This window comes from Euprymna scolopes, chromosome 14, assembly GCF_053919585.1.
Source record: "Euprymna scolopes isolate OS-2025 chromosome 14, ASM5391958v1, whole genome shotgun sequence".
In the NCBI taxonomy this organism is placed as follows: domain Eukaryota; kingdom Metazoa; phylum Mollusca; class Cephalopoda; order Sepiida; family Sepiolidae; genus Euprymna; species Euprymna scolopes.
This window is the reverse complement of record NC_136495.1, coordinates 155,890,955-155,904,871: the sequence shown is the minus strand read 5'-3', so window position 1 is coordinate 155,904,871 and position 13,917 is coordinate 155,890,955. Positions and strand designations below refer to the sequence as shown.

The 13,917-nt window shown below is 34.6% G+C and overlaps 1 protein-coding gene across 1 annotated transcript in view; it reads left to right on the top strand.

Moving 5' to 3' along the window:
• LOC145293300 (PGAP2-interacting protein-like) overlaps positions 1 to 13,917 on the top strand; it is a 127,261-nt gene that overhangs the window by 110,795 nt on the left and 2,549 nt on the right. The window contains exons 10-13 of the mRNA XM_080139931.1: positions 914 to 1,049; positions 4,164 to 4,228; positions 9,482 to 9,623; positions 13,081 to 13,230. Of these exons, the coding sequence (XP_079996057.1) occupies positions 914 to 1,049; positions 4,164 to 4,228; positions 9,482 to 9,623; positions 13,081 to 13,230 (493 nt within the window). The remainder of the gene's footprint in view (positions 1 to 913; positions 1,050 to 4,163; positions 4,229 to 9,481; positions 9,624 to 13,080; positions 13,231 to 13,917) is intronic.

Below are 13,917 nucleotides of genomic sequence, written 5' to 3'. Positions count from 1 at the left end.
TGTGATGCTCGTTAAGTGGGCCACAGGTCATAAAAGGATGAGAAACACTGCCTTAGAATACTTGAAAATTCAAATATTTCAGATTTGCATTGCCTTGATTTAAAAAAGATTAGACATTTTTTACAGAAGCAAAATCATATGTATTTTGATCCAAATTGGAAGAAAGATTCTAGACATAAATTTATCATATCTTGATTTTGATCTTCCTAAGGAACATAAAAATGTTGTAAAATTGTTTTTAAACACAAAATATTTAAAGAAGTTGAACAAAAAATGTTACCAGAATGATTGCATTTCTCGATGGATGCACTGAAAAGGATTTGTTATGCTGTAAAATAAAGCAAACATACATTGAGTCACACATTTCGATCAGTTTAACGTCCGTCTAACTCTGGCAATCTTTCTGTCAAACTTGGGGGAATATGCACAGAATTTTGAATGGAATCTTTTATTTAATCCATTGGGTAGCATGTTCTCGTTCCATCAGCCATGACTGGGTAGAAATCCTAACTAATTCGCAATTGTGTTTTGAGTCGCCCACACTGAGGATTGAAACTTCAACCCCCAAAAGTAACTCACAACTGATTTTTACCAAGTACTTTATCCACTACCCCACGGGTCTTTGCAGAAAATTCTGGTATAATTTTGGAAGCTTTTATTCATATATATTTTTTTTTTAACTTAATTGGATTTATACCTAATCCAAATTATCAATTCTCCTCTCAAAAATTCAGAAACATAATACTTGGTCACTTACGCACAGAATTATCCCACACAGATCTTAGCCATAACTATACAATTTAAGATGGCAACTCTGATATTCTTCACATGTGGAATTCTGGATTAGACCACTAAGAGGATCATTAACATTTCGACTTATCATGAATGCTTGGATTTTTTTTTTTTTGTCCAGGTGCTGATTTCATTACTCTACTGGAAAGTGATGCGTCCAAACCTTTCCTTGGTAATAATGATCTTGGTATGTGGTTTGGAGAGAGACTTGGCATGTATGTTGATTTTGGGCCTGCAACTAAGAAACATACATGGGGGTAAGTAGTTCCTAATGCGGCTTTTGTCATTTTTAAATGTTGATGGTACAGGGTATATGGTATCGTCGTGTTGACGTTAGATCACCAAAGTTAAGCGACATTGAATCAGTACTAGGGATGCACCAATTGATCGGTAATCAGTCGATTAATTACTTTTCTCTTTCCTATTTAAATCATTTCATCAATGCTGAGTGACTCATCAGATAGCTTTGACACATTAACATAGTAACTGCTAATTTAACTTGACATTTTTTAACTATCTAGCTGCTATTATAGTTTTTTTGTCTTATTTTCTTTTTTTTCTTTTTGCTTTATTAAATGATAAAATACAAATTTTAATTCTTAAATGATTATAATTAAACAATTAGATGAAAAAAAATACAAATTCCAGTTTTCAAGTGAATAATTTTAAGCTCAAGTTTTGCTTCCACTGGAGCATGCTGCTGTGGTTACCTCTGTTCTGCACCAGCTGCTGCTCTATTTCTATTCTTGCTCTGCTCTTATAGTTTCAATATTTAAAGATAAATACTCTCAAGTTGTAATTTAGAAACATTACTTTTTCTATTCTCAGGACACAGCCTGTTCCTTTGTAGGTTCATACACATTATCATCTGTACTAAAGAGCTTATCACTCTCCATGGATGAAGGTGGTTTAATTAAATATTTTGAAGCCAATTTACTCAGCAGTGGTAAGCTCTGTCCTGTATCCTTTTCCATCACTGAAATGAATCATCGTTTTTATATACTTATGAATAAGATCTCCAGGTTTAACTCTGCTCTAATAAGATCTAATAATTAAAGGTTAAAAACTCCATGTTTTGACAAGCTTCTGGGCTTAACCTTTACTCCTCATCTGAAATGGAACACGTACATCAAATCTGTTGCCAAAGTTGCTGGAAAAATTATGGGATCCTTCTATCGATCCAGTAGATATCTTGCTGCTGATGCAATTCTCTACCTATATAAGAGCCAGGTACATCTAAGGATGGAGTATTGTTGCTACATCTAGGCAGGAGTTGCTAGAAAGGACTTGTCCTGCCTTGACAGACTTCAAAATAGACTTCATAGCTTAGTGGGGGGTGCCCTTTTCGCTTCCCTGCAACCTCTTTCTCACATTGCGAGCCTGTCTCTGCTTTATCGTTATTTTCATAGCAAGTGCTCGTCTGAGCTCCAATCTGTCCCCCCTCGTCAAACTTTTACAAGAAACACTTGTCCAGCTGAAAACACTATCAATAATTTCCCCCACTCTTTATCTGTGCCTAAATCTAAACATAGATTCCATAAACAGTTTCTTAGAACTGCACACCTGTGGTACTGTCTCCCGTTTTCCTGCTTTCCAGCTGACTACAATATGGTCATCTTCAAGTCCAATGTAAACAAGTTCTTGATAAGCCGTTCCGCTTAAGTAATCCAATTTACCAAATTTTCACTACTAACGATTACTATGATATTATCCCATTGACTACGGTACACTCTTTTACCCTTACCTTCGAGTGGCCTCTGGTGACTCCTATGTAAATAAAACAACCCTAACCCTAACCTCTAAGTTTCGATTTGTTAATGTAGGCATATTTGTAGCTAATAAATCAAACAGGCTCTTCTGTTACTCATAAAATTTTATTTTTATTTAAATAAAATGACTTTACTAATTTCCTTGATTTTTGGAGTATGATATTTTTGTTTTACCGCAAGTACGTACATCATACATATTTTTCTTTATTTTTGTATTTTTTTTAATATGGGGTAATTCTGGACAAGAACTATTTTTTTTTTCTTTTATACCTGGATAGGTACACCTATTTTATAAAAAAAATAAAACTGCTTTATTATTTGATTGAAAATTCAAGTACTTGTCCAGAACTGCCTCCCCCCCCCATGAAAAAAATTTTTTAAATCTGTGACTGAAAGAAAATATTGTACACCAAAAGTCATATAAATTGATCGATTATTTTTATTTTCATAAAATAATTTTTAAGCAAAGTTGAGTTTTTCTAATGCCCCTTTACCCGATGTTAAGAATGGCTTTCTAAAATATCACAAATGTGAATTATTTGCAGTTCCTTCCTTCGTTCCTTCAGACAGTTTTCAAGATGGCGTCGCAAGAGTGTCACTTATCTTTTAGCCATAAAATTTGAGTTTCTTATTTTAAAATAAAACTACTTCATCAATTTACGTGATTTTTGGTGTACGATATTTTCATTCCATCACATGTAGAGGTCCTGAATATGACCTTAAACTATATCCGATAAGCCCCCACCTTGCAGGCTTTGGGAATGTGGAGCCACCCTTTAATTGCCATTGCTCCCAGGTCCACTTTGACTCAGAGTGGTAGTACCTGTTTGGGTCCCAACGATGAAAAAACGGACTTGAAAAAAAACAAATATATTCTATTAAAAAAATTATTCTTCAAAATCACTTGCTCCAGCATCAAATAACCTGAAAAGGGTTGATATGCCATAAAACAAAAACCAAACAACCAATCACAGGTCTATGCATTACAGATTTGTATTTTTGTTTTTTCGTGGAATTCTGGACAAGCACTAAAAAATTAGTGTTATGTAGTAAAAGAAAATGTTAGCTTTATTTTATACTAACCTGGGTGCCCAGCGTTGCCTGGAGGTGTGTGTTTAGCAAAAAAAGAAAAAAGTGGTAGTAGGTAGGCAGGCTCGAACCCGTACTGCAAAGGAGGGAAAGAACATTAAAAAAAAAAAATGTAACGTCTTTGCTGTTGCGTCCATCGCCAAACCAGAAGTGACGAATGTTTAAATTAAGGCTAGTCAATCGAAAAGAGGTGATTACTTTTGAAAATATCGGCGGAAAAATCGACCTTTCCCTGTAGAAAAGTGCCCAGTTGAGGGTGAAGGAATTAATGTTTTTGGCCAATTTTTCAATATGTCATCCGAAGGATTGAGTTTCAAAATGATACCAATCTCATGAAAATCCGTTGCCTCTGTCATAAGTTATGGATACATTAGGTGTTATTGATGGTTGCCAGTCTAAAATTGATACATGGTTGGTGTGAATTTTAAATAGAAGTTTGGCCACGTTTTTGAAAATGTAAGTTTAATTTTAAAACTTTTGGTAAACCAAAAATGATTTCTTTTATTTATTCAGGAATTTAATTCTTTCCAAACATCCAATAGTGAAGTCTGTGCATCACCTGCTGCCTTCCCCACGAGGTAAGATTTTTCTGTGTTCATTATTTTTCATTATCATGAACTTTCTATTTATAACTAAGACTTATCTTTGTGACTAAGACTCTGAACTTTACCTTTTTGTTTTCGTGTACAATGAGTGGAGATTATTTATTTCAAACGATTCGTGCGTGTTTGTAATATGTGTGTTTGTAATATGCGTGTTTGTAATATGCGTGTTTGTAATATGCGTGTTTGTAATATGCGTGTTTGTAATATGCGTGTTTGTAATATGCGTGTTTCAATTGATGCCAGATGGGGATCAGAACATTGATGATGTAAAGAGAGAAGTTTGATTTTAGATGCATTAAAAGTAACCAGCCACTCCTTTCCCCATTGTACCACGTGTTCAAGATCAGAGGAGAGAGAATCTGAGAGAACTTGGTCGTTTATGGTCTTATATGTGCTACCATAGATGGTAGTGTCATCAGCATAAATGTCTACGAATGATGTGAATGTTGTGTGCAGTAAAAGAACAAATATGATTGCTGTTAACATCGTTTGATTTTATATTAAAAAAAAACAATTCATACTTTATGGTTAAGTTAAAAGGATGCAATTTCCTATTAAGATAGGGCTCTCGTGTGTGTGTGTGTGTGTGTGTATATATATATATATATATATATTGTGTGTGTTATTTTTTATTACCATTTTATCTGTTTGATTACATATGTTTCGGATGTTGGACCCTGTTTACGATCCAACAGCCTTGCCAGACCTTACAGAAATGGTTGTTAGTATTAGGAATTCCTAATTAGGTATTCCTATTACTAACAACTATTTCTGTAAGTTCTGACGAGGCTGTTGGATCGTAAACACGGTCCAACATCCGAAACATATGTAACCAAACAGATAAAACGCATATTTGCTCTGCAATACTTCAGGTTTTTACTAATTACCAGTTTTACCAAATATATATATATATATGTGTGTGTGTGTGTGTGCTAGTCTTGGAAGTTTCTTTAAAACTAATATATAAATGTCCTTCATTGGAAAATTATCTCATCATTAAGTCAATTTCCTGCATTGCTAAATCATTTTACTAACATGAACACACAATAATACCAGTGTTCTTAAAGGGATCATCAGTTGTTTACCATAAAACACTGTTTCAAGGATTTAATATATATTCTATATAATAATGTAATCTCAACTTTCCTGTCTACTTTCAAACCAAATAACTATTTCAACACGTTATGTACAATTGAATCTGGCAATTTATATCAGATTTGATAATTCCCTGCATTCTGGCATTACTCACAAAATAGAAGTCGACATAACTTTTACTTGTGCACAAAAACTACTAACACCCACCACCAACAACTTAGATCTTTAAATCATTTTCGTAGTTAACACAGCCATTGTATTCCTTTCTGTGATGATGAAAACGTGAACTAATATTTCAAGAAATGCTGACTTCTCAAGTTGGCAAGTTCTGCAGTGCAAGGGATAGTATGCTGAACGTCAAAGCTCATCAAAGAAATAAAAACATAAGTTTTTAACATAACAATTTAATCACAAACTGCAACTTTTGCTTTTTTTTTTTTTTTAAGCCGGTTTAAATGTTTTCTTTTAAGTGATATTTGTGTTCTCAATTATATCCCCACTTGTTCAACCCCTTCTTTTTACAATCTAAATTTTTAAAAAAGTTTCATCAAATAACAGGTGGAATCTTTAAAAAAAAATTATAATTAGTCAGTTATTTATTGAAATCAAACAGCAACAATATAAAATGAAATAAAATTTAAATCTTAGTTTTAAAAAAATATATTAGAAAATTAATTCCTCTGGAATATATTTCTATTTTATTTGTACTTTAATCTTTTAACAATCGAAAATAAATAAATTGTGACTCCTCAAAATTGAATCTAATTTGGAAGCATTTAAACTGGCTTCAAATTTCTTATGTAGTCCTTGTTTTAAATACTATTTACATCTGATGTTATAAATATATAAAGATTAAAACATTACCTGAAAAGTAATTAATTTTGTAACAATTTAGTTCAATTAATAATTTAATGAATAAGCGATACCATAATCAAAATTTTAAAATAACATTTTAATAAAATATATAATTTGTTGAAAGAAAAATAAAGTAAAACGGCCAAGTTAAAAAAAAATATAATTAAAAAATGAAAGCAAAACTTTCAGGTAAATAAATCTTTGTGAAGCATAATAGAAAATTACCAGAAAAACAACAAACGGGCTTATACTTGCTGATTCTCTGCTCCAACAACAATATAGCAAAAAAACGGAAAGACCTACTGAAGATGAAGGTTTCCTTCGAAATATATTTATGAATTTCAATATAAGTTTCAAACATCTGTTTATTTTGTAATAATGTGTTGTTTTGGCTTCAAACGTATATGATACATATTTTATTTATAATAGAAAATTATGAACAATTCAATAGTATTAATGTCGCATTACTGAAAACTGTATTAATGTTGCGATACATGAAAATATACAAAGCATACCAACTTCTGGAAGTCAGCTGTTCTGAAACTGCAACATTGTCGCTCTCCCCTACCATAGTGAGAAAGGGTTGGATTTTAGGTGGAAGCTGTCATGATTGCAAGAATTGGATGAGTTCAATGAATAATCAAGTGTTAGCACTGTCCACCAAGCGAAAAGTCTAGCAGACACGTGTGTGATTGTATCTACAAGTGAAATCTGACCAGGGAAGGTTAAAGATATGCATTCAAACAGCTTTTTGAACTCGCTTTCTGCTTTCCTGAACTGACCTGCAGAAATTTAAATGTAATGCAAAAAGAAATGTCTCTCCCTGCACAAATCTTTACTTAGGATGCCTCCCTATAATTGCGCCATGTCATTCTCAGCAGCCCTTATATCTCTGTGCTTGTCTCCCACTTCTGGACAGGGTTCAAAAGAGTCACCAACCATGATAGGTCCTGAACTGTTATCTAAGCTTCAGACTCTGTCCCATCGACGAAATGTTGCATCCCTCCGCCTGTTCTACAAATACTTTAATGGTGAATGCTCTGACGAACTGCAAGCACTTGTACCTCTTCGACGTGACTACCCCCGACAAACCTAACAAGCAACTAAGTCCCACCCCTTTACAGTAGAGATCCCTAGGTGTAAGAAAGCCTTTTACTCCAATAGTTTTTTCCCCAGAACTGCAAGTCTTTGGAACTCCCTTCTGGGAATCTGCTTTCCCAACTGTACTGATATACAGAAGTTCAAGTGTAATGTGAACAAACATCTTTCTACTCATCTCCCTTTATAATGCCCTCGCAAATTATGTCTCCGTTTGTCCTTGTTTGGAGTGAAAATTGAATAAAAAAATAAATAAAAATAAAATATGCCTTGTCTGGGGTGGATTAAAGCGAAATTTTAAAAAAAAAAAAAAGCCTGAAGAAAACTGATACATGAACAATATGATGGATGTGTAAAATTCTTAAAGATATGCTTAATTCTAATTAACTCGAAGGAAGATTAAAGCTGGACAGTATTGGGAGATGTACGCAGAACAGGGAATTTCATTGGATTGGTCCTATTGAAAGAACGGACAAGTTTTTGGTTTAGTAGATGTAGACCAGTTGAGGTAGCAAAAAAAAAGCATGAGAGGAAATAAGTATAGATTTAAGAAAAAAAAGAGATTGGTTAATTTAGAAGTCAATTTCTCAATGCCGTCTAACATATGCTAGCCTGGAAAGTGCATTAAACAAAAAAAATGATAATAATTAGCAAAAGTTAGTCGCACCTTTTCAAAGCATTATTACGTTGATTAGAAAGTTCTTGCAGAAGTTTTAATTTTTATCTCAAATGATGTATTTTCAAATAAGTTTTTGTTATAATACCTTTAATTTATATATTGTTTTGAAGAGCGTTTTTCACTCTATCTAATCGTTAAAACTGCAATCGTTTTAAGATGACTGTCTTTTCAGAACGTTGAATATGAAAAGAAGCAAATCACAATTTTCTTATTTCAAGTCAAGCTAGGCCAAAAAGCTGCTGAAACAGCATGTGATATCAACAAAGCATTTGGCTCAGGAACCACTACTGAACACACAGCACACTGGTGGTTTAAGAAATTTTGTGGCGGCGACGAGTCTTGAAGATAAGCATAGTGGTTGGCCATCAGAGGTTGACAACAATCAATTAAGAGCCTTAGTCGAAGCCAATGCATGCACAACTTTTGAATTAGACAGAACATATAGACGATTTCCAACCATTTGATAGAGATTGAAAAGACAAAAATTTGATAAATGGGTGTTTCACGAATTCAAGGACAGCCAAAAGAAACGCTGTTATGCAGTGTCATCTTCCCTTTTACACAATAAGAACGACCCATTTCTTGACCGGGTTGTGACTTGCGATAAAAAGTGGGTTCTTTATGACAACTGGCGACACTCGGGTCAGTGGTTAGATGCCGATGAAGCTCCACAGCACTTTCCAAAGCCAGAGTTGCACCAAAAGAAGATCATGCTCACTGTTTGGTAGTCTTCGCCAGTCTCATCCATTAGTTTTTTTTTTTTTTTTTTTTTAATGCAGGTGAAATTATTATAGCGGAAAAGTACTGTCAACAAATAGATGAAATGCATCAGAAACTTCGACAACAACATCCAGCATTAGTCAACAGAAAAGGCCAAATTCTCCTCCACAACAATGCTCGACTGCACATTGCTAAACCGACCCTGCAGAAGTTGAATGAATTGGGCTACAAAAATCTGCATCATCCACCATACTCTCCAGTCCTCTCACCTACCAACTACAATTTTTTCAAGCATCTCATCAACTTTCTGCATGAGAAATGCTTCAAAAACCTAAGCAATATATCGCCACCAGAACGCAATATTTTTACGTCAAATGCACTTATTTTGTGTTGGTAAAAGTGTGTTGATTCTGATGGTGCTTATTTCGATCAATAAGTTTTTGTTTGAGCTGAGATATGTTTATCTGAATTTAAAAGTTTAAAACCGCATGAACTTTCTTGTCAACCTGATATTTTGCAAGGTTAAATTTGAAAATTTAAAACTAGTAATATTGTATATTTTATTCAATGAAAAAAATCATGTTTTCTTTTTCATTTTTTTTTTCTCTCAGGCTTTCTGTAACATCCACATTAATCATAGAAAAAGACTATTTGTTCTCTCATTTTGTTGGTTGTATTAAATCCATGGGTGCTAGCCTTAGAAAAGAAAAAAAAGAAAAATGTTTTTATTTATAAAAATACAAATAATTGTATGTATTTTAATTTTTTTACACATGTAGGTGAACTGGCTCCTGCAATAACGGCAACCATTAATATAAGCGGCTCTTTGGTTAACTTTGTTGTAACCCACATGGGAAACCACCGAGACAGTGAAGACAGGCGACAGCAAGCGATCTTCTTGTCCGAAGAGTTGAGTAACTGGTGAGTGATTTTCAAAAATAACTATCAGGGCTACCTGGCGTTGCCCAGGGTGATATAAAACAAATAGAAGAAATGAAGTTGCGCTTGAACAGAGCTACTAGTCTTAGGCTATTGAGCACTTTTTAATGACTATCACTTTCTATCCCGGGCAATGCAGAATAAATTTTCTTGTATAAAATAGTATAACAAAAAGAAATGGCATTGTTTTTCTTGGGCAATGCTGCCTTTAAAAATACCTCTTCTATCCAGGATATTGAGCACTTTGGATCAACTAATTTGTACTTATCATAGATGATACAGTATTATTCCTATTTTGGCTCAAAGACAACACCATGTACTCTGTTTGCTATGCAACATAATACAAAAAAGTTTTGTTTTTTTTTTTTTTTTCACGGTGCAATCCTGCATTCAAGCACACCTGCTCTATCTAGGAAATGGAGCACTCTTTGGTTATTATGTACCAATAACAAGATATTATATTTCATTATTCTTATGACTACCGACCATGCTGAGTAGATTATATTGCATAAAATATAGTGTTGTTTTAGCATTGATTTTTATAAATTTTCAGAAAAACATTTTAGCATCTTCACACAACTTAACATTAGCTTAAAGGAATTTCAGCGGGAAGCATTCAAACCTTGTAGGATAGATGTTATTGATGCAGAAAGTCGAGGCATGTCAAAAATGTCACCCGGAAGAACTCTGGTTTCAGTTGACCAAGCCATTGTTTTATAGGAGTTGCTAAGTTTATGTTGACTTATTATTTTGACAAAGATGTGTTAGTTTTGGAGTTTGAAATGATTTTCATTGATTGAAAATACTTTGGAGTTAACACGTTCCTGTGAAAACTTGTCTTTAGAAGTCAAGAGAAAAGTACATCAAGTCTGTGGCCAAGGTCGCAGGAAAGATGGTGGGATCCTCCTACCGCTCCAGAAGATATCTCACTACTGATGCAATTCTCTATCTATATAAAAGCCAAGTACGGCCAAGGATGGAATACTGTTGCCATATCTGGGCAGGAGCTGCCAAAAACAGCCTATCATGCCTTGACAGAGTACAAAATAGACTTCGTGGTTTAGTGGGGGATGCCCTTTTCTCTACCCTGCAACCCCTCTCCCACAGAAGAGACGTTGCGAGCCTATCCTTGTTTTATCGTTATTTTCATGGCAGGTGCTCGTCTGAACTCCAATCTCTGGTCCCCCCTCGCCAATCTTTCACGAAAAACACCCGTCTAGCTGAATCCACTGTGAAAAATTTCCCCCACTCTATATCTGTGCCTAAATCAAAACGCGGATTTCATGAGCAAAGCTTCTTTCTTAGAACTGCACGCCTGTGGAACTCTGTTCCGTCTGCCTGTTTCCCTCCGGACTACAACTTGGATGTCTTCAAGTCTAATGTTAACAAATTCCTAATGAACCGCCCCCCTAATTAAACACTTCATAAAATCTCCTCACTAACGTGATGTACTTACAATAACCCTTATCCCTGAGTGGCTTCTGGGCCTTGATAAGTGGTGATCACTGTGTAAAAAAAAAAAAAAAAAAAAAAAAGTGAATCCAAATGAAGCAGAGAAAGAATAGCAATTAGAGCCATTTGCTTTTTAGTGTTCATTAGAATCACGGTACTTGTACAGTTTAATGAAGACATTAAAAAATGAAAATATTGAAAAAGTTTATATTGTACGTATCCGTTTTGGACTGAAGACTTCCGAAAAAAAAATTTCACTTAATTTGATCGAGTTTTTTTTTTTTTTTTTTTTTTTTAGTGGAAAAACATGTTTTTATGACAGCATGTTAAAGATAGCTATCTTGGAATTTTTTGACCACGCCACAGGGAGATACCTCGGTTTAAAGTGCCAACACTCCCTCCCCATCTTTAATACTAGCTTTTCTTAAAAATCAAACCTTTTGCTTGGTATCATAACAAATTTTGTTTTTTTTTGCTGTAAAAAAAAAAAAAAAACTATTTGAAATTAAGTGAAATTTTTTATTATTTTTTTTGAGAACTTCATTCCATAACGGATACGTACGATATAAACATTTTTCGTGGTTCATGATCAACAAGCAAGGAATGGAAGCCAACAGTGTGAGCATTTACAAAATCTTTTTTTTTACTAAGTGGGGTCACTGCTTATCAAACCCCAAAAAGCTATTCAACGATAAGAGTTAATGAATCTGAGGTAGACAACACCATGACGAGCATTAATGATAGAAACTTTGTGCACGGAATTTTCGTTTAGTTTTAGGCACAGATAGAGAGTAAGGGAAATTATTGATAGTTGTTGTAGTTAGACAAGTGTTTATTGCGAATGTTTTGTAGGAGTGGGTAACCATAGATTGAAGCTCAGTCTGCCATAAAAATAATGGTAGAACATAGTACAATATAGATATGTGAGCTTACAATTTTATTCACGCACGATGGTAAGAATCCGCAACACTACCACATCTCTACCATTCATGTCTTTCGTGACGGTTTTTCGCGGAACCTGATGTATCGTTGTGTAAACATGTGCGCTGCTGCATGCGTCGTCATGTACATAATTGCAGTTCAAACTAATGACAGGCCTGAAATGGCTGACATATTTAAAAAAAAAAAATAAAAAAAAAAAAAAAAACATGTAAGAAATAAGCTGACATCTTTGAAATATATATTTTTTTTACCCGAGGTTGCGTGTTGTAATTGTGAACCTATTGAGTTCTGAAAAAAAAAAATTTCATCTCCATCTAGATATGAAACACTGTCACTTACTTTGCTATATTTTGTTGGATTAAAGTTATCTGTCCGAAATGCATGTATCCAAATGGAGAATTGTTCTTTCTCTTTCAGAAAAGAAAATATGTGCAAACAAAAATGCAATCTTCTATTGCTTACATGCCACTATGTGAACCGAGAACGTGACGTCATTTTTCAGTTAACAGGTCTTGTCTTTCGGTAGCCTCAGTTCTATGCAGTAAATATTTTTAAGTCCAAAGATAAGAGGTATTTTTATGTGAACTGATTGTGTGGTATAATCTGAATGACACCTGTATTTATATACTCCAGCAGAGTGGACATGGTCAGTTGATTTTTGTGAATCTCTGAAATGGGTTTTGTATCCTAAGCTGTTGGACTCAGTTGGGCTTATGTTTCGATTCAGTCAGATTTAGAGTTGATGTTCAGTGGAGAGGTATCATTGTAGACTCAAAAGATGTTTTAATGCAAAGATTTTGTTTTGTGTGACAGGAGAATTCCTCTTACAGCAGTAAACAACACTACATGATTGACACTGTGACAAATGCCGGAGTCAAACACCAAATTCAGACGAAGACAGCAAGTGAACGATCAATAGTTTAAAAGAAAATATAACAAAAATAACTTTTCATCCCAAAAAATCAGATCAAAAACTTAACTTTTTTCTTTTTGTTCTTGTTGGCTTTTTATATTTTCTCCATTAACAAGTTGTTTTTATTTTCAGTAAAAAGTCTACCGTGTTCCTTGGTTACGTGACGTCCCCTCCTTATAGCCGAGATTACTTTCAGCTGATTCATAATGGTGAAATGGATGACATTGATCCTGGTGATGAATTCCGATGGTGCCAATATATTATGTATAAGAAACTCATCAAGTAAGCAAAAATTTAATCTTCTGAGTTTTCTTGTTGAGCTCAAAATACTTACTCTACATTAAATCTAAAATGTCATGTCGTAAAGAAACTAAACTTTTCCCTGCTGTGTTCTGTTGTGGAGAGAGTCTGGAGGGGGTGGGCATATCTGAAAAAAATTTATACCTTGCAAATATAATTACTGTTAATTGTACCAAGTGATTTACTGCAAGGAAGCACGAGAGCTACTTATGACACGACTGTCACAGCATGAGAGCTACTTATGATAGGACCGTCACAGCACGAGGGCTACTTATGACACGACTGTCACAGCACGAGAGCTACCTATGGCAGGACTGTCACAGCACGAGAGCTACATATGACAGGACCGTCACAGCACGAGAGCTACCTATGGCAGGACCGTCACAGCACGAGAGCTACCTATGGCAGGACCGTCACAGCACGAGAGCTACCTATGGCAGGACCGTCACAGCACGAGAGCTACCTATGGCAGGACCGTCACAGCACGAGAGCTACCTATGGCAGGACCGTCACAATGATCTACGACCTACTAAAAATGCAAAGCACATGATTTGTGAATATATTGTAAATTATTATTTTTTTTTTTTTTTACAAGGAGGTCATCACTTATAAAGGCCCGGAAGCCACTCATGGATAAGGGTTATTGCATGTACAGTACGTTGTACGTTA